The following is a 23,010-nucleotide window of genomic DNA, read 5'->3' as shown; positions in this document are numbered from 1 at the left end:
GGTGTCTCAACTTAATATGAACATGTACCTATAGTTCTTTTTCGAAATCTCAACATACATGAAGAAGAATGGGGTCTGGGTCGAAGAATGAAGAAGAATGTGGTCTGGTCTGGGTATTTATAGGGCTTACGGCCATCATAGGCTGGTTTACATGTTTACGGTGAATGATACACGTATAAAAAGTGACCACTTAAACCAGTCTATGACTTTAAAATAAACTTTATACTAACTAACTAACCAAAAAACCATCACGCTGCTTCCGCAGGGGTAGACAGAGAGAAAAGAACTTCATACTAATTTGTCTTTACAAACATTCTTCGCCTCTTTCACATGCATCTCCTCATACATACCCGCTGATTACTTCGACCCCTGACCTTAAAATGGATAAGTATAATGTAGTAAATAAATTCTAAAATCCAATAGTACCTAAACTCAATGTAATCGCTTTTTACATTCGATTCGTTCGTGATACTCAAATAACTGTACTATTGTTAGTAAAATTAAGAAATAATAAATTAGAATGAAACTAAGAAAGGTCTGACAAGATGGTTTGGACATTTGGAACTAATGGATTAGAAAAGAAAGGCTAAACAAATTTATGAGGTAAATGTAGTTCGAAAAAGGAGCAGAGGAAAACAGAGGAAAACTTAAAAAAAAAAATCAAGTATGTCAAATACTTGAAAGTGGTTAAAATGATGCGGAATGCATCGAAACACGTGTCACAGTAGATTTTAAGAAAAAGTGGTATTTACTAAGTAATACATCAATTAAAAATGGAAAGCTTTTACCACAAAGTGACTGCCGAATCAATTAATGAAAATACTTGAAAGTGGTTTTGTTAGAAATCGAAATTATTGGCGGTTATGTATGAGGAGGTACATGATTGTGAAGGAGGCGAAGAATGTTTGCAAAGACAGATTGGTATGGGGCGATTCTCTCCGCCTACCCCTGCGGGAAGCTGCGTGACAGTTAGTTAAAATTAAGCATATTTTCTAAAATTATTTCTACTGATGGCTTGCGTTGTCGCTTGCATTGAAACGAGGGTAGCCGTTAATATTTTATGAATGAATCCAGACAGGGTATACCTACTTTGGCGACAATGGGTGCCATAAACAACAGAGATCATATCTCATAAAGAGCCGTGAGTGGCGCTACGTTTGGGCGGCAAAAAACGACAATCCCTTTTGCCATCCTTCCGGTTTAAATAGGAAACCTTTTAGGGAACATTGCAAAGAAAAGGGATCCTTGTTTATTGCTGTAAAGAATTTTCTCACATAGGTGGACGTATTAATAGTGAGAGACGTCTTCGAACAACCAAAAAAGATTACCGAATCAAAAGCTTTCTAAAGTAAATAATTACATAATTTTTTTTCATCTAAATGGCTTAATTATATTCGCAAAATTTTGAGTGTCACGGATTTTTAGATTCTACTTAATTGTATTTTATTCCTCAAAACGCATAAAAATTTAATTTGCGACAATTGTTTCGCCTTGACTTTGAAAATGCTATAACAAGGCGAAACAATTGTCACAAATTTTATTTTCGTGCGTTTTTAACAATAAAATACAATTCAGTAGACTTTAAAAGTCAGTGTTTGATTTTAACATTTAATATATAATATAAGTCCTATTGTGTGCTTGTTCACAAATCCGGGGTTTTCCCACGTAGGAGTTGTTTTTACATAAACCCACAAACATCAACAATTAATAATAAAGTGTGAGTCCCTCTCCAAGCACAAGAGCTTAGTCTTTTTATTGGATATAACAGCATAGTTTATTTTAAGATTGTAAAGTGGAAATGTCTAGAAAATGAATAAGATTATATAAACTCTTGTAACTACATATCGCTCACTCCTTTCAAGAACGTCATAAATCAAAAATCGTCAATTTTCAGTTGTGCATGTTTTCGGAATGCCCAGATAATGTACTTTATCCCAGCAAAAGAGGCATATTTTTAACTTAATATTTACCCGCTACAGCGAAGAAAGTGTTGTTTTTGCATTTTGAAAAAATGTATTGTTTAATCATTTTTTTAAACGTACTTAATATTTTTCAAATGGAGACCTTCAGGTTTTACCTAAAAAGATCTGTTGCACAGTAAAAAGTTCAATAAGTGGCTTGATATTTATTTTTAATACATTGTATTATATTTTTAAACTTTAAAAACGTTCTCCTGAAAAATCAAGTTTTTTTTATTTATAGCGTTCTTGAAAGGAGTGAGCGATATATTGAATACACAAAAAATTGAAAAAATAAAATTGTTGTTGTATGTACAATTGTGAATGGGTTTATTTTATGCTCAGTAAATGGGTAAGTACCTAAGTATGCATTAAAATAGTTAATATTCCGTTTTATATAGCGGAAAGGAAGTGTGCGCGGCATGGAGAGCTGATAAGGAAACATGTTTACTGCGCAAACCGTCTTCCTGCCTGCAATGTACGAGCGGAGTACGTATATGTAGAGCGATCGCGTTTTGCTCAGCAAAAACTGTTAAATTGGTAACAAATGTTAATAAAAGAACTGTAAAATTGTACACTTTACTGATAAAATTGTTTTAGTGTAAACTGAAAAATAATACATTCCCACATGATAAAAAATTAATTGAAAAAGGTTAATGCTATATGCATAATTACTTTGTGTAGGAAGGAGACTTATGAAATATTTTCCAATATACTCGTACTATTTGAAAATTTTATAGCTTTTTAAAACACTGGTACACCTTACATAGTATTGGAAGTTTGTAAATTTGTTAAAAGTGTGAAAATACAAAATTGAGTTGAACTTTATATAAAACTCGCTGTCACAGATAGTTAGTTCATTTGAATTTTTGCTCTTGCTCGAATCATAATGAAGATTTCAGTAAATAACATTTTTTATTCAAAGTTTTTTGATGATATTTCTACACATGCGAAGAAGAATTTGGAAGTCTGGGATTTTAAGGGCTAACGGCTCGTCATTGGCTGGTTTAAGTGGTGACTTTACACACGTGTAACACTTACCATTCTACACATGTGCTGCTTCATTTATTCGGCGATATCTATTGTTGAAATGAGTAAGTTTTTTAGCAGACACCTTCATGAAATGTATGTTGAATTCTTACAATTTTACGCATAAGTACATTAAAATAATCATATTTCAAACAAACACGTCAGTGGTATGTGAATCAGGATCATATTTTTTTCTTCATATTTTTTAACATATTTTAAATATAAACCATTCACAGTTGAAATGCGCTCCCTCAGACGAGTATGTGGTAAATCATCATATGACAGAATTAAAAACGAAGTTAATAAAAAGGAATGTAAGGCTGAACTAGGGATAATTGAAAATATTAAGAAGAGCTCTTTAAGGAGTTATGGATATGTGGAGCGAATGGATTACGAGAGAATGACTAAGAACGTTATATGGCGAATGTGTGCGAACATAACGAGAACGGCCGAAAAAGACTTGGCACGATAAGATTAATCGGAACCTAAAATCTGGTTGTGTCAAAAGTCTGCGTAATAGGGGGGGCATGTATGACTAGATGTATGGATGTGAAGGAAGCGAGGAGTGTATGTCAGGATAGAAGAGTGTGGCATTTTATCATCTCTGCCTGCCCCTACGGAGAAATGGCGTGATGGTATTGGTAGTAGTATCGTTCGTAAGTAAGTACAGCTTTCACGGTAAAAGATCTATGTTAGTCTATAGTGAATATGTAATTAGAACAAATACTTCTACAAGTATTAGCTCTTACCACACACAGTCAAGAATCGATGTATTTATTGGATCAAACGTTAAAAAGGGGACTCTCTGGAACAACAGGACAAATTCTTTAAATTCCAGAAGCATATACAAAATGCAGAGGTCATAAACATTATAAATATAAAATAAATGTTTTCTTTTTTTAAATAAGCGATTTAAAAGGGACTGGAAAAGTATTGTATAATCGGTAATAATTGCACCACATTGCAACTTGCGCCTGCCGATGACATGTCGTAATCCTTGTATCCGTCTAATTTACATCTTATCTTTCCTTTTTTTAAACTAACGAACTAAATTACCATGAAGCCGCTTCTCCGCAGGGGTAGGCAGAGAGAATAGAACGCCACTCCATTCTGTCCTTGCAAACATTCTTCGACCCTTCCACGTCTATGCATCTCCTCATACATACTCGCCGATTATTTTGACTTCCAACCTGATAGCTTAAAAGTATTTGGCATACCTGATCATGCCAAGTTTTTCTCGGTCAAATCAATTACTTAAAATGTTGCCTGGATTTAGAGAAAATTAAGTTACGACTTGACGAATACTGGGGCCTTAACCAATTTTTTTTAATGTTTTTAACCCTTAGTAACTAAACATTCGCCTGACTGACTACGCAATTAAAAACGAGAAATTTAATTATTTTTTTATTAAAAATAGGAACCGGTTACATGGCACTTATGTTTGGTTTATTTGGAATGAATATAAGAGACATTTAACAATAAATAACTATTCCGCACAGCTACTACATATGTCAATAGTTTGCGATCTACGAATGGCATCTACGAGAAATATATATTCGTCCGCCTCCGCAGTGTAATGGTCAGCATGCTCTGCTACCGTTCTGTAGGTCCCGGGTTCGATTCCCAAGGGGGGTAAAATAAATATAAGTGATTTTTTCACTGTAATATTTATTCAATATTACCCTGGACTGGTACCTGAAGCGGAGGACTGATCACCTTTCCTTCATGTGTAAAACGATCGAGATAACACTGCGTTTATATGACGCAGTGCCCTATGCACCATTGGGGTGCGGATAAGGGTTTTATTTTATTTTTATATTAAAGAGAAATATATGTGTTTTTTTATTATTTACACAAATATTTCAATTTCATACTATTTCTGTGAGCCTAAGCGGCTCATTATTAGAAATAGGTATCAAATGGTTGTAGAGTGGGTTCGAACCGAGAAACTCTGACTTAAGACTCCGCGACACTAACCACGGGACCACAACCCGAAACGAATGAGTTTGTCCTAGCCTTTATTTTTTTATCTTCTCTGCTTACGTTCTCATTTTAAAACGGCACATTTAAGCTAAACTAATGTCGTAAATGAGAACCCCTGAGATGCGAGTTGACAGGCGCTAGATTCGTAAGCCGGGGCGGCCCATAAACGCCGTGGCGCCACTTTGCAGTAATCCCCACATTACACCACGGACAAGGTAGGCCCCATAGACGAGAAAAATATACCTGTCGTCGTCTCCCGATTTGAAGCGCTGTCACTTTTGACAAATTTTACGGCCATTTGACACAATTCAGCACTCGGGGTAATTATTTCACGAGGAAAAAACAATGAACTGTGAGGAATTTGGTGTTTTATACGAAAATTTAGAAGTGTATTGTGTTTTTTTGTAATGTTTAAAAAACGGATCATTAAATTTGGGAAGAACGTATGAATATATGTATTTACATTTTTTATTGGTTTGTGCATTAAGGCCCAGTATTCGTAAGTCGCAACTTAACTTTCTCTAAATCCAGGTAATATTTTACGTATTTATTGATTTGGCGTTTAATTTGTAGAACATCATTTTAATTTTAAATCAAACACAGATTTTTTAAGTCTACTGGTAGACTCAAAATATCTGTGTTTGATTTAAAATTAATACATAAACATTTTACGTAATTTGCTTTTCTTAAAACACAATTTTTGTAATGATTTTTTTTAAATAAAAGAAAAGAGTCATTTAAAGGTAAAGACTACAAAAAAAATAAAAAAATATTTTTTCTATGTAAATTCAAAAAAATATTTATTTCAATATACATTCTTCAAAAAAATCGGAGTTGAAGAGACATGTGACCTCTCCGGTGATCTCGGTGGAATGAATGCGACTTAAAGAAAGCCTTGAGCAAAATTTTGACAAAACTGGTTACCTATTTGTGATACAAAATTTCACTTAGACGGTAAACTGTTTAAAAGGTAAAAAGATGAGCCGGACCGAAGGATTTATGACTACAAAATATTATGGGAGATTAAAAGAACGTGGTTTGAACTTTCAACAGGTAAAGAGAATATTGAAAGATGAATTTAAATTTTAAATATTTTAAGCTGTATTTATTTCGAAAAAACCTAGATATTTATTTACCTTTAATAGTAATGCGTGTGTTTATAAATTAGATGAAACAATATTGAGAGTTATGAAACAAATTTTGGGTTTACATAATAATTACAATTTGTCCTCCTCCGTAGGGTGATGGTTAACACGTTTAGCTACCCCCCTGCGTTTAATCCCCAGATGGGGTAAAAAAAAATCAATCGATTCGGCAGTCATTACGTGGTAATATCTATCCATTTTTTATTTAAGTTTTACTTGGTAAATACCACTACATATATCTCAAAATCTATTTCTGTCAAAAAAGATTTTGAGAAAAAGTGGTATATACCTACTATTTGCCAAGTAAAACTTCAAATGAAAATAAAAACATTATAACAATAATATCGTAGTCGTACAGGAGAAAATGACCAACTACTAAAAAGTAAAATGTTCAGGAGGGCCAATTCAGTCGCTTTTGCTTGGCAAGAAAATGAACATCAATGCAGATAGTCATTTTTAACAAGTCAATATATTATACTTCCAAGTTTAAAATCCTTTGGGATTTTTTTCGGGGCAATATTAAGCTAGTAAGATATCAAATAGCCAGTGATTACGTTTTTGTAAAAAATGCACTTAGTCACTTTCTCCTGTATGACTACGATATACGTATTCGATTTTTCACTTTAATATATATTTTATATTAACCTGGACTAGTACCTGTATATATATATATATATATATATATATATATATATATATATATATATATATATATATATATATATATATATATATACGTATATATATCCATACGCATATTTCTCAAGGGGACGAGATTGTGCAGCAATAAACGAATAGTTTTTTTCTTTCAATATGTATTGAACTGACCACACGTAATTCGATAGGAATGCGACCACAAGAGAGACATTGCTTTGTGCGGAAGAGAAGTTGTCATCTAAATTAGGAAGATATATCGGGAGCTGTCAAAGGCAAACACGTGTCTTAATGGCTTGACAGCTGAGGTAAAAAAAACGACAGAAAAAGGACACTCTAAGTGGGCGTAAAAGGATTTATCGCAGATTATTAGTTTGTGCAAATATTTGGCCTTTTTTGTGTGAAAACAATGAATGAATTTAAAGAGAACCTCAGATGATTGACGACGTTTTTTTAAATATTTTTTAAATCAATGATTATAATTTTCATATCACAATTCAAGTCTGCGTGAGCGCCCTTGAGTAAGTATTTATGACAATATTTTATGTAAAATTATACTAAAATGTTATTAATACTAACCAGTGTTAGAACCAGGACTCCGTTGTGTACTGGCAGTAAACAAAGAAGTCTTAGATTTACTAGTGCTAAAATATTAAATCATTTTTATAATCGATTTTATATAATATTTTATTTTATATAAGATTTTATATAATAATATAAATTCATTAACAAAAAATTCAAATCTATTATAACTTTATATAAAATCGTGCTCTCAATACAAAAAAAAACTTTAAAAAAAATATTTTTAATATCATACAATACTTAAATTCACTCAAATTAAATTAATTTCTCAATAAAATTATATCAAATCATGGTTATCAACTCCTGCCTTCTTTTATATATAACATAACAATTTGCATAGCCTCCCACCAGTCTGATGATGTCGGTAACGACGAAACCCGGTCGCTGGTCAAATAAAAATAAAGTGGAAAAGCTAAAAATATTGGTTTATATCTAATAATATATTCAAAACCATTGTTTAACCATAAAACCACCCTACACATTTCGTCGTCATGTTATGAAATGTGAAGCTAACGCCCCTAGAAGCGATTTTCTGTATGTTTGCAACTACAATTTATATATTTGATCTCAATTTAAAAAAAATTACATCGAAAGATACGCATTGACATTGTGATATCATATAAATATATATACTCATTTAGTAACCGTTTGAATGATTTAAAAAAAAAACAATTGACCCCAAAGTAGATAAGAGATAATAATGGTTTCGTGTTCATTAAATGACCTCTGGGTGTTGAATATGAAAAAATACCGACCGCTGGAGACAATGTCATTTAGGACGTAATGAAAAAATTACTTAGGTATAAACTAATTAAAGAAATTGATACCGGATTTGTTAGTACCTAAATCAAAAATGTAGTGAATGCATTTATATATTTGATAAAAGCAATATCACCACGGATTGATATTAAAATTATATTATATCTAAAGTCAATTTTTCATTATGCCCTAAAAGAGTGGACGGCCGAAAAATACTTGGCACGATAATATCAATCTGGTATTGTCAAAAGTCAGCGTAATCAGAGGGCATGTATGGCTAGATGTATGGATGTGAAGGAAGCGAGGAGTGAATGTCAGGACAGAAGAGTGTGGCGTTCCACCCTCTCTGCCTTGATGATGTAAACGGCGTGAAGGTAGCAGTAGTAGTAGTAATAGCAATATTTGGCTAACCACTACACTTCAGAGACATACAATTTAAATGAACTACGTATTATTTTTATTATTATACTGGATGATTTCATTAAAAAAATTTCTTAGCTGCGGTATAAAAATAAATTTAATGTAATTTGTTTTACTATAATTGGCTTTCTACTGGTGTAAATTTGAGATTGTCCCTCGAGAGTAACGCCTATCATTAGTTAGGCAATTGACAAACGGCCCAAGTCTCAAATAACACGGACAACGGTCGCGCCAACTGAAGTCACAACCTTTTTTTATATGATCTGAAAATATTTTTTGTTTCTCTCTAATCCAGCGTTTTTTGTTACATAAAAAATATTTAAATATAAAATAAGCTTTCACGACATTTTGAGTGTGTCAAAATCATTGTTCACACACCCAAAATGCTGTACATAAAATAACTGGCCAAATTATAATGCATGCTTCATGAAAATTTAATATTATATTTTCAGGCGTCTCTCAGAATGAAGAAAAATTCGGTTAGTTCTTGCATACATTTAAAATAAAAACGTCTCTGCTAAATAAATGATTTTTAAAGGGATCAGCTAGACGGGTCGCAAGCCATGAAAATAGCCAGAATTCGATATTCTTTCATTAATTGAGCCAAACGTTACTTTGTGGTAATACCTATCTATTTTTAATTAAAGTTTTACTTGGTTAATTAATATAGATAATAATAAACCCATATATAACAATAAAACAATATATATATAAATATATATCTATATTCCCACTGATATTTTTAAAATTTAATTAATTAAAATAAGTAACAGCTTCTACCCCCTTTTCATACTATTTATTATACCTGTTTATTGTTTTTATAATTTGCCATGCATTAGTTTTGGTTATTTAAAAAAAATGTAACTTTATTATTTGTGTTCCAGTCTTGTTAACCTTAATCCCATGTCCCAAAATGAGAAATAGAAATAACTCATCGGGAATATTAAATATATGACTTATGTATGTATGTAATATGTTTTGAAAAATAAATCCTTCAACGTTCCAAGGATACAAAATTTAATTCTAAAATTTAGATAAAGCTTCACATACGGTGTTTGAAAATGATGCGAAATGCATCGAAACACGTGCCACAATAGATTTTAAGGTAAGTGGTATCAAGTAAAAATTACATTAAAAATTCCTAATTTTTTAGATCTTCAAATGTTTTTTTTTTCACTTTAAATCCTGTCGTATTCGCATGAAATTCACGACAAATTACGGTTCTAAAAGTAACCAGATGTCGTAGGGGATCAGTGTTGAAAGAATTATGGGCGTTGCTCAAAATTGTAATATTGAATTACTCTACAAATTAATGGTGTGGTCCCAGACCCTAGAGATCAATCGAGGTAAACTAATATTTTTAACTAACTTTTTTATATGTTAGAAGCAATATCAAAATTAACCATTAACATCTAAATATTATAACACCAAAATAAAGTCAACAAAATAAGATCTTACCAAATAAAAATGCATATAATTTTTTTGACATCTCATCAAAGATGAAAAAATTTGGAAGTCTGGGCATTTACGGGGCTGACGACCGTCATAAGCTGGTTTAAGAGATCACTCTACACACGTGTACCATTCACCAATTCTACCCATTATTGACAACCACACTACTCAAATTCTTGGAGGTTCTATATATATATGAACCAATTTTAAAACATTGTTCTTGAATCACTGGAACTTCACTAGAGACATCTATTGGTGAGATGAAAAGAAGCTTTTTATTGAGCAGAAACTCTTTTATTAGCATGTGAGGTCCGAATCCTGGATTATAATCACACACATGAGAAAAGCCAGAAAATATCATTTTCATTTTTATTATTTAAGCTTATAATTTGACCAGATAATTTATTCACATTTCGAGTGTGTCCAAACACTTGATCATAAGACAAAATAATATGAAAATAACTCCTGTAATTGGAGATAATCCAGAGTTTTGTGAAAAAGTATTTGGACACACTCAAAATGTTGCTAATAAATTTCTTTAAACCCAGGTAATTTAATGTATTTGAATTTTTAGTCAAAACACCCTTTTTATATTGAAAAAAATAAGTTTTTCTTCGAAATAAATATATGGTAAAAAAAGAAGAATTATTTGAATGTAAGGAGTAAAAAGAAAATAAATATATTCTTTTTTAAAAAAATGTGCGTGGAGACAAGTCTGACCCTCGCGCGGCTGATCGCTTAATGAATTGGATGTTTGCTAGTTCCCTCTTAATCTCGTGACGCAGTACATATAAGTTCACAACAGCCTTATCTACATATATTGAATTAAAAAAGCTTATATTTAGCAGAGACCCTTTTTATTTCTATGTATGCAAGATCCGGACCTCGGGTAATTTTTACATACTGGGAAACGCCTGAAAGATATTGACAAGTTAAAATAATATGAAGACACTTACTGGCTGATAGAGATGCCGCTGCCGACATTCCCGAGGCGTTCCTCGACCTACTTCCGTTTCCGGACGCCGGGTTGACCGACTGGCTTCTGGAATCGTACGAGATGCCGGACTCCGCATAGCTCCACAACTCAGCCTAGGAAGGAAACAGGAAAAAACACATTATTCTTATTCTATGACCCAAATGGTGCTTAGGGCACCGCAAAAGAAGGTGATTTTATTTAAAGAGAAATATTTATGTTTTTATTATTTACACAAATATTTCAATTTCATATTATTTGTGTGGGCCTAAAAGGCTCACTATTAGAAATAGATATCAACTTGTGGTAGAGTGGGTTCGAACCATGAAACTGACTTACGAGTCTGCGACACTAACCAAGGGACCACAACCCGACACAGCCTGCGCTAAAGAAGGAACTCAGGGTGATGGAAAAAACTGCAATATGGAAAGGAAATGGTGAATGTATAGATACTAGGTAAAACTAAAATAGTATGTACTTGTGGAATAATTTCATAGTTACATTATGATGTATTTTATGGAACAAAATATCTTTCCCAACTTCCAACATAGATTTAGCTTAGTTAATCAGACAGTCTGATTTTTTAAATATATATATCCCTCACTCCTTTCAACAACGTCATTTATAAAAAAACTTGATTTTTCAGAAGATCGTTTTTAAAGTTTAAGAGTAAAATAAAATGTATTAAAAACAAATATCAAGCCCCTTATTGAACTTTTTACCGTACAACAGATCTTTTTAGTTAAAACCTGAATGTTTTTTCACCATTCGAAAAATATTTAAAATATGTAAAAAAAATATTAAAACAATACATTTTCTTCTTTCTGCCCTGTAGAGGGTAAATAAGTTAAAAATATGCCGATTTTGCTAGGATATAGTACGTTTTCTGGGCATTCCGAAAAAACGCACAAATGAAAATTTACGATTTTTGATATTTGACGTTGTTGAAAGGAGTGAGCGATATGTGTAACGTCAAAAATCTAGATAATAGGATGGTATGTATGTTTGACAAGATGTATGGATATGAAGTGTATGTCAGGATGTATGTATGTATGTGTTTGTGTGTGTTTTGTATCGTGCTCTATATTGATATATATTTTCATATAAATTATGTGTATTATGATGGATATTTGTTCTCCTGTGTAGTGCAGTAGTAACCGCATTGGATACAGGGTTAGAGATCCCGGGTTCGATTCTCAAGGGGAGGGGTCAAAATAAATACGTGACTTGAATTGATTTTAATATAAATAATAAGGTAATTTTCACTGATATTTATTTAATATCACCCTGGACTGATTCTAGTAGCGTAGGACTGATCAACATGCCTTCATGGAATTAACGATAAAGATAATACTGCGTCTATACGATGCACCATGGGTGCGAATAAGGGTTAGAAAAAGAAGAATTTATGTAAGAAATGGTTAGGGCATTGGGTTGTATACCCGTACTCTTAGACCCGGCTTATGAGTCAAAATCCCTCGAGGAATCAATTATAACGCTATAAAAAATTGATAAACAGTGTAAAAGATACAGTGAAATTTATTTTTAATTGAAAAAATATAAAAAATAGCCTCTTTATTATTTATTCAATACAATAATAAAATCACAAATGACAATATTATCGATTTTTATTTTCATTTTATTATCAAATAGTGATTTGATTGCCTTGTTTTTTTCTTTTGTTATTTTTGTTTATTTATGTTTTGCTATATCTGTTCATTGTTTTTTTTTTGGTTCGTTAACTCGATTTCTTTTCAATAAGAGTATCTCCTGACCTTTGTCCTTTCAATCTTTATCAATCTTTCCATCCATAGAAAACGTGCAAATTTACGAAACCATCTACACAATTTTTTTTCATTTTACTACTATTATTCATCTTGACTCAGCTTCACATATGATGCTTAATGGATCGAAATACGACATGCAATAAATTTTTACCTTGCGAAATTTAAATTAAAAATAGAATATAGGAACTCGGCATATAAAAAAAAAACATACAGTCGCGTAGGGTAAACTAAAAAAACACTGTTCTCGGAATTCTGATTTTTTTTAATTATTAAAATAAATCGTTTCTTATAAACAAAAAAGTTATATAAAAAGTTTAAGTATGTGTCGAATGTGTCCACTTGTCCTATATGAGGGGTTAGTATACGCACATCGTAGTGTAAAGTGTATGCATTGCGTACGGCTCCTGTTAGGGGTAATTTACTTTCAACTATCGCGGGTAGGTACAATGTCCATTTTTATAGTTTGTGCAGTTCTCTTGCCCCCTGCTTTACATTGAACGGTTTCACAATGGCATATATCAATAATACAGGCAAAACAAATAAGAAAACCACGAAAAAAATTAATTTCCCTGAAATTTTTGAACTTTCGACACAAGGTCCCCTGTACACACGACCAGCTTCAAGGCCACCCAAAGCGCTTCTGAATATTGTATCAGCGCATCTCTACCATGTACGGACTAGCCGCAAACTTTAGTGCGTACACTTACACTGGACGTACGGTTACCCCACGCGACTCTAAGTCTTGTGGGTTACAGTAAGTTAAAAAATTTTGTAAGTAATAAAAATATAACTTAGTTTTAAAATATATTATTTTGAGAAATAAAAAAACTTTGTTTTTTCTATCCACTCACATTTTTATAAACAACCAACTTTTTTCGGCAACAACCTGTTGCCCTCTTCAGGGTTTAATTTATAAACCCTGAAGATGGCAACAGGTTGTTGCCGAAACTAGTTGGTTGTTAATAAAAATGCAAGTGGATCAAAAAACAAAATATTTTAAATAATATTTCAATGTGATCCACAAAGTTAATGCTTTAAATATTGAAAACATTGTTTTAAAATCACTATAAATATTTTATTAAAACATAATTATAATGTCTACCGGTTTCGAAGCTATCCGCTTATTTATCAAGACTGATTATAATGTAATTAAGTTATAATACAATCTAAATAGTGATTCTAAAACAAAGTTATATTTTATTCATAAAATGGAAAATATAAAATTTCAAATATAAATTATAAAAATATATTATTCATTTAAAAAATAAAAATGTCTATTACCTGCGAAGGGTAGGTCGGCTGGGGTGTGTACGGCGGCGCCGGTCGCGAGTGGGGGGTGAACGGGTTGCCGAATCTCTGCGAGAAGGCTGGCAGCGTGCCGCCTCCGCTGGACCCCTGCGGAGACGGTCTCCCGCTAGCGTACTCTTCCGAGAGGGTTGCCATGCTTCCTGTTTCCAAAAATATACAAAATAAATCAAAACTGCGGAGTACCTATATGAAATGCACACGTTTTAAGAAATCAATAAAAATAAATTATTAATGTCATTTGGCTAAGTAAAAACGGTGTAGTTTGTAGTTGTGAGTGGGTGAATAGTGCTATGCTGGTGACGGGTAGTATTGTTTGCCTGCTGTTGTAGTGATTGTCCTGACGAAGAGACGGGTACATCTCAAAACCGGTATACATAAAAATCTCAGTGAGTGGTTATATACTAATATTTCTAACATTTTTGTAAAAAATATAAAAGTAAAAATGACTAGCCAAAAAGGAAATTTTGATAATATTAAGAATAATTAAAACGGTGTTTTTGACATTTCAGCATAGATGAAGAAGAATATGGAAGTCTGGGTATTTGCAGGGCTTACGACCTGTTACGAATGTAACACACTTGCTACATTCATCATACATGTATGATCAACCTACATATATGGTCTTGAAAATCTAAGAGCTGATCTCTTTTCAGTACAGTTACTTTCATGGTTATCACAAAACAGGATTTTAAAGCTAACTTTACAATAACATTTTTGGTGTATCCAAATACTTGTTCATAAATCTGGATTAAGTAAACCCTGTACCATAAATGCCCAGACTTCCATATTCTGTTTCATCTTTGTTGATGTCAAAAATAATGTAACTTTACAATTCATACTACAAATTTCACATTCTCGACTTTAATTTCCCATCTACACATTTCTATTATTTCATTCAATGTACCGGACAATATTTTATTTATTGTTTCGGCATTAACTTTGTGGTAAGACATGTTACAATGATTAAAGAAAACACTTCGTTTTTTACCACTTGAGTTTTATTATAGACTACATGTTTCAGAAGTCAAACTTCCATCATTCAGGTCTGTATAGTAACTATTATTAACTGTTATAATAACTGTTATTATACAGACCTGAATGATGGAAGTTTAACTTCTGAAACATGTAGTCTATAATAAAACTCAAGTGGTAAAAAACGAAGTGTTTTCATTAATCATTGTACCGGACAATCATTATTTTATTTAAATTCAATTAGTAATAATTTCATGTCTTACAGATTTTGAGTGCTATGGTTTACCTGTGGTAGTCCAAATGGGTTGTCCTATGTCGGCTGGCACTGGACTTCCGTCGAAGTACTGCATGTGTATTCCGCTCCCTGCAGGATATCCACTTCCTGACCCGCTACCACCGGATCTTCCGTAAACGGACTGCGGACTGAAAAAAATAATAAGTCTCAATTCAACTGAAAATGCTCTACTGAAACCTTTTGAAGTTGCTCACACAAACTGGAAAAAGGCGTACAAATAACGACATGTAATTTTTAAAATGTATTATCAATTTTTTTTTTTAATCAATGTTTCCTTTTACAAAAAATCTTGTTCCTTAACGCCCCGCCTCCCTTCCCTATATTTATTAACCTATATATACCCCTAAATATATTTTTTGTTCGTTAGTTTTAATTTGTACGAGAAGATACATCGAAACTAGTCGTATTTACAAATAAAACTCATTAAAGTGGTATATTCAAGTATTTAATTTTTAAAAAAATAATCAACATGTCATTCCACAAAATTTATGCCGAATCAATAAATAATTTTAAATGTAAATTAAAAGCATTGACTTTGTGGTTTGGTAACATAAGACTGTACTTATCATTCATCATTCACTTTGTATAATACCACTTTAAATAGTACAACCAATTTAAAGTGGTATTACACAAAGTGAACGATGAACGATAAAGAGATGGATAGTAACTTCGTTTATTTTCCATAACTAATATCATTATCCACTATTCTAAAACTACTACTAGGTACTACTACATACAATCATCATACCGTTTCTCCGCAGGGGTTGGCAGAGAGGATGGAACGACACACTCTTCTGTCCTGACATACGCACCTCGCTTATATACTTCTATATTCTAAGCCTATATTTTATTTATTTAAGATTCAGCAATGAAAACTTTTTTTGTAAGTCTTCTCAAAAACAATATCAAACCCTAAATTATTAGGTGTTGTTATATTTTTCAAGCGAAATTGTATCATTTTATCTCATTCTACGTTCGTAGCCAGAATTAAGTACGAAAAGGATAAGAGTCATACAAAATTAAGAAAACATGGTTCTGTCGTCTCCGCAGTGTAATGGTCAGCACACTCGGCTACCGCACTGGAGATCCCAGGTTCAATTCCAGGGGAGACAAATAAATATAAGTGATATTTTTACTGTAATATTTATTAGATATTACCCTGGACTGGAACCTGCAGCGGAGGGCTGATCACCTGTTCTTCATGTGTTAACGATTAAGATAACATTGCCATCATATAGGCCATAAATTCAAAGTATGTTCTGTTATTCTGTTTATATCATGCAGTGCCCTATGCACCATCGGGTGCAAAGGAGGGTTTGAATATGATGGAAATTAATTCATGGTTATATTAAAATTAATATTCTAAATATATTACTTTCATTTGTGAAAAAAAACACATGACCTTTTGCAAAATTACAATTGATTGTAGGTTAATACATAAATGTAATACGGTGAAAATTGTAATATTTCATTAATTTATGAATGAAATATGAAAGTAGACAAATAATGGAAATATGAAAGAAAGAATAAAGATTTACGATCACGACGTCGAAAGAATACTACACACAAATAACAGGTAAATATTCTTCGTTTTTCTAAATATTTCTTTATTGACTGGAGTAATTTACGAGATGGGACAGTAAGATAAACGCCATTGATATATTCCTATTGTTTTCTATGTGAGACAATTTCGGGATGTATGGTAACGAAGGGAAAAGAAACATAGGCGCCATATGAAAAAAAAAACGATGCATAGTTCATCTCTATTTTTAGACTTTTGAAATTCAAAATGAAAATGATGCGGAATGCATTGAAACACTTGTCTCAATAGAACGTAAGAAATATTGGTATTTACCAATTAAAACATAAATTATATTTTTTTTTTATAGATTTATATTATCCACTGACACTTCGTGATGGAATTGCATTTTTAATATATTATTAGATTAAAACCAATATTTTTAGCTTTTCCACTTTATTTTTATTTGACCAGCGACTGGGTTTCTGATGATGTCTGTAACGACGAAACCCGGTCGCTGGTCAAATAAAAATAAAGTGGAAAAGCTAAAAATATTGGTTTTAATCTAATAATATATTATTTTTTTGTAGTTGTTTAAATGGATTAGATTTTTTCCCCAAATGAATCAATTAATATGTTTATTTTCATACGTAGAGCAGTAATTTTTATTAAATTTTGATTAATCGATTCGGTAGTCACTTTGTGGTAGTAAATATCTATCCAATTTGAATTTGAGTTTAACTTAGTAAATACCACCATATTTAAGACTTAGCTTCACAAACGGTGTTTGAAAATTGTGTGAAATGATGTGTTCACAATAGATTTTAAGAAAGTGTGGTATTTACTAAATAAACTTATAATAAAAATACCAGTTTATAGTTTAAATGATTAAAATACGTGTCACAATATATTATTATATTTCAAGAAATAGTGGTATTTACTAATTAAAACTTATAAAAAATCATACTTTGAGTTTATTTGTATGAATTTCAACCCCAAAATACACTTAGTGATTGGTAAATATCGCTATCGTAGAACCAATCACGGGTTCGATTCCCGGTGGGTCCACATTGGTTTAAAAAATCTATATGTATTGTAAAATGTTAATTTGAATTTATGACCTACAGTTTTGGATTTGTATGTGTAATTGTCAAAGTTCTCAACAAAACTAATAGTAAAAAGGTGATATGAAACCTTTTCGAAGTGCTTACTTAGGTAATTTTTGTTTTTCGCTGCGGACCACATTTTGAGAAGGTTTAAATCGCCTAGATGCATAAATTAATGTAAGTGAGTATTTAAAGCCTTATCAGCGAATACCCGCATGGTTTTTGAGTGACAAGGGAAATGCAACGTTATTTCGTGAAAATTGCATACTTGACTACTCTTTATACCTCCATAAAACACGTTCGTGCAAAACCTGTTAATATACACGTATAACGCTCCTCATATACGTTGTCGTAAAGAAAATAGAGGTAAGTCAGAAAAAATACAATAAGCATTTTTTTATGTTATACCTTAAAATGTACATTTGTTAGACCAAAGAAAAGTGAAAAAAATGTGGTGAAAAAACAAAACAAAAAAACATAACGATTGGTTTTTTGGGTTAAATTAAGTCGCATCCCTTCACTACTTCACCAACTAAATTGGTTACACTTTCCCGAATTGTTGAGTATAAACTCTGTCTACGCATGTATAAATCAAAACATAATAAATCTCCAGAGTATCTAAAAGAGCTGTGTATTTCAGATGAATTGGTTGATAGACGTCTCACGCTTCGATAGGCTACAACAACACCAAATTTAGCGAGCGTACCTTTGCTGTCGCTGGACAGATGACATGGAATGCTCATCCACCAGTAGTTAGAAAAAGTGGTATTTAGATGATCTTTAGAAAAATACCAAAAAAGCATTTTTTTTGCTGAAGTGCCTTTGAGGTAGTATTTTACAAATATGACGCTCCATAAATTACCAAAATTTATTAATATTATTAGGGCTTTTTAGGTTTTAGGTTCAACTATACAACTTGATTTTTATTATCAAAGACAAGTCGCTTAGGTCCACCTTAAAAAAGAATTAAATTGAAATATTTGTGTATATCTTATGAAAAATTTCGTCAAAAATTTGAATCGGATAATCTTTATCTCTATGGGAATAACGCTGATAAGAAATTGAAATATTTTACTGTTTCGCGACGATAATGTTGATACAATACCGTATATGCCACTTTTTTGGTAAAATCTGAAGGTTTTTTTCCATTTGGAAAACATAGTATACTTAAAAAAAATAATAAAACAATTAATTTTCTTCAAAATGCAAAAACAACACTTTCTGCCCTGTAGCGGGTAAATATTAAGTTAAAAATATGCCTCATTTGCTGGGATATAGTACATTTTCTGGGCATTCCGAAAACAGGCAGAACTGAAAATTGACGATTTTTGATTTTTGACGTTCTTGAAAGGAGTGAGCGATATGGGAAAGATGATGTAATCTATTACATGAAAAAATTACGTCGTATTTTAATTTATCCCGGTATTCTTCAACATCTGAAATGTACACCTAGGGCGAATCTAGCTTATATTTCTTACCAATTGCATAACATAAGTATTATATTTCACGGCTTCAAGTACCTACACATGAAATACGGCGGACATTTTATTTTCAATCGAATACGAGTCAATGACACAAACGTAGGTAGGATATTTCATAAAAGAATCACACTGTTAAATACATATAACAATTTGTCATATTCTCTCATAATTACCAAACTGAGCTACTTATTTTCGAGTTTAATATTATGACTTAACTCATTTGAAACACGATGGCAATTAAACAATCATTATTTTCAAGTTTTCAAATATTAGTTGTAACTCGCTTGACTCATTGCCCCAAGGTATAGGTGAACAGTAAACAATAACCTATATTAGAATTGCGTATTGGTTTGAGCAATTGACTGCAATGAATGTGGTCTTGGGTTCATTATCCGTAGAGCCTAATTATTTATTTTGGAAAAAAGGTCAAATTAATTCATAAATTAATTGCCAGGAATATTAGAAAATTTTATTTATTGCTCTGTCACTAAGCTAAGCGATCTTTTATTCTAGCAGTGAAAATAAACTAGATTCCTTTCTATTTTTCCTTCACTTTCTTTCATCTTACACTTGACAATCCTATCCTTTACGAATTTATAAAACATCCGAACCACAAAACGTGATATAGAAATCGATTTAGTATACTCTTACTAACTAGTTAACTAACCACTACGCCACTACGCCGCAAGGGTGGGCAGAGAGAATAGAACGACATACCACTCTGTCATTGCAAAGCTTCTTCACTTCTTCCACATTCGCGCATCTCACTGTACATACATACTCGTCGTCGTATTATTGCGACGCCTGACCCGACCGTTTTCAAGTATCTGACACACCTGATCATGCCAAGTTTTCCTCAATCCAATACTCCTTTTACCGATAACGACGAAACTCTGTCAAATAAAATAAAAGTGGAAACGAAAAAACTAGATGTGTAAGTTTTTGTTTTATTATATAAAACATTACATTGATAACATTTTATTGGCCGATACAGTGCCCTATGCATTATTGACTCTTCTTAAAGCTGTAGAAGAAGAAATTTTAAAAGAAAAAAAGAGTGATCAACTCGTAGTTATGACGTTATTTGAATAGTTATGTAATTAAGGAGAACCAGGGTAGCATGAATGCATTGGTTTAACATTAGTTTCTGGTGTCTCTTTGGAGTTCAACAAACTTTTAATTGCATCGTCAATTAGGTACATAATATGTCACTGGCTTTAATATTATATATACAATACATGGGTGCTTACTATATACTGTATGTAACATATATTTACGTACTATATACATAATATAATTAAAGCACCTAATGTAACGCAGGCTTCAATGTGACGCACTGTCGGATAAATAACAGGGTTACCACAAAATGTAAGGTCTTGGATTTTTACTTTAATTTTAATTTTGCCATTTCTGCGAATTCTGCGTTTATATGTTTTATACTACGTAAAACACAATACATTTTTTTTAACATACTTAAAAGGAGTTGTAAAAAATGTAACTAAGTTTATTTTTGAAATAACTGCTTTAGAATTTTAAAAAAATATGTCAATATTTTTATTAAAATAATATCTAAATTATATAGATATGGAAAAAAAGAATTTCGAAAATACGTCAATACACGGATAAAAAATTAAAAGAATAACTACGTTCTGGTCATTAAAAACATGTAGGCATACATAATTTTGAAATTAACTATTATCAATGATTTATATTAATTGAAAATTAAATACGATGAAATGATATTTTAAAATTCAACTTTTAGTTGATAATCCTAAATAAATTAAAACAGTAAAATAAATCATTTTAAGATTATTTTAATCAATGCTTTAAAATATACAAAATGCTAGTGTGTGGCAAAAACACAGTGTGTGGCGTTCCATTCTCTCTGCCTACCCCTGCGAATATGAGGAGTGATGGTTAGTTAGTTAATAATGAGTCGTATATGGTCACAAAAATAGAAGGAAATTAAAATATTTGTGTATAAAAAAACACAAATTAATTTAGAAATTTTACTTTAGAAAAAAAGTAATTATTTACGAAATAACGTGAAACGATAATGTAACTAATGAAAAAAAACTTTAATTTTTTTTTTTTAAACTTGACACCCTGTAGCTACCTTCCAAACAAATTACCTAATCAACGTCTTCTTAAAAACGAAAAAAGTATGGAAAAAGTTAACAATAATATAACCAACGTTAATAATAATTTGACAGAAGATATAAAAACAAAAAATATAAATATTCAAACCTGTCTTCCTGCCGCTGGTAACCGAATTCGTCTGACAAATACATCGGACGAAATCTCTCGACTCCTTTCAACTTGAACTCAATCTTAACCGCGAACAATTTTATCAAAAATCACGAAAACAATACAATGTAACGAAGTTTCAAATAGCAAAGCTAATCGATACTAGACGCGTCAATCGCCTGCGACAGCAACCGCTGGACTGATTCCATTTTCAAGTTTTTCAGTTAGCCGACTCCGGGCGGCTGTCCCCTCCCCACTCCTCTAGCAAGTGCATACAAAATATGCACACGAACAAAAACGCTCAAACCAAAACTGCGTTGCTCTTATATTTACACCTGTAAATAGCTCAACCTTGTTACTAAGTGTGGTATTTTGATCACTGTATTTTTGTTGCATTTGAAGATCTTTCGATGCGCGCGCCACTCCTCTTTTTAGCGGGAACATCTAACCAATCACGAAAGGGTTAGCCTCGTGAACGGAACGCCCAGTCATTATGTTTTTGAATAATAAAAATTGAATAGGTACTTTTTATTTTAAATGCATTATTTTTGCAAGTTTTTTGAACAAGCATAAAACCAGAGACAAGAATAATTTTTAGAAAGGACGAAAAAAATAGATAACTAATTCGTATTAATTTTCAAATGAATGGTGATACATAAAATGAAAAAATCCATAATTGAAATAAGCATTATCGACAAAACTAAAAAAGGTGTGTGGAGATGATTTGGGCATGTAAAGCAAATTTATGACGCGAATGTAGTTTGGAAATAGAAGCGGAGGAAGACCGGGTAAAAGTTGACATTATCAAGTAGATATTGCAAATACTTGGGCGTGGTTAGATCAGGAGTTGAAATAGTCGGCGGGTATGTATGGCGAAGCATGAATGCGGAAGAGGCGAAGATTGTTTGCCAAGACAGATCGGTGTGGCGTTCTATTCTCTCTGTCTACCCCTGCGGGGGAGCAGCGTAATGGTTAGTTAGTTTTTTGCTGTTGTTTAGTTTGATTTCTGATAACCACTGAATCGAAATTACACTTGAATCAACCTATTTGAGCTAATTATTTAGGTGCGATGTTCCCATACACTATTAGTTTAAACCTACCATCATGCCGTTTCGCCGCAGGGGTAGGCAGAGAGGTTGGAACACCACACTCTTCTGTCCTAACATACACTCCTCGCCTCCTTCACATCCATACATCAAGTCATACATGCCCTCCGATTACGCAGACTTTCGACACCACCAAATTTTAGGTTCTGATTCATCTGATCGTGCCGAAGTCTTTTTCGGCCGTCCTCGTTCTGTTCTTCCGCTCATAATCGCTGCATAAACTTATTTAGTCAT

General features: G+C 32.2%; 1 protein-coding gene across 4 annotated transcripts in view; it reads right to left on the bottom strand.

Annotated features, from left to right (window-relative positions):
- Nucleotides 1-23,010, bottom strand: part of LOC148303102 (uncharacterized) — a 97,423-nt gene that overhangs the window by 14,393 nt on the left and 60,020 nt on the right. For 3 of the 4 annotated variants that reach the window (XM_088270426.1, XM_088270427.1, XM_088270428.1), the window contains exons 3-5: nucleotides 15,309-15,445; nucleotides 14,024-14,190; nucleotides 10,939-11,071 (exon numbers count right to left, since the gene is read on the bottom strand). In XM_088270426.1, the coding sequence (XP_088126552.1) occupies nucleotides 10,939-11,071; nucleotides 14,024-14,190; nucleotides 15,309-15,445 (437 nt within the window). Of the gene's footprint in view, nucleotides 1-10,938; nucleotides 11,072-14,023; nucleotides 14,191-15,308; nucleotides 15,446-21,670; nucleotides 21,854-23,010 lie in introns of those variants that run through there. The other variant, XM_088270429.1, reaches the window with a different exon arrangement.

Source organism: Brachycentrus maculatus, unplaced genomic scaffold (genome assembly GCF_059751285.1).
Source record: "Brachycentrus maculatus isolate JH-2025_06_01 unplaced genomic scaffold, ASM5975128v1 h1tg000386l, whole genome shotgun sequence".
NCBI classification, from domain to species: domain Eukaryota; kingdom Metazoa; phylum Arthropoda; class Insecta; order Trichoptera; family Brachycentridae; genus Brachycentrus; species Brachycentrus maculatus.
Note: the sequence above shows the minus strand (reverse complement) of the source record. Positions and strands in the feature narration are given on the sequence as shown.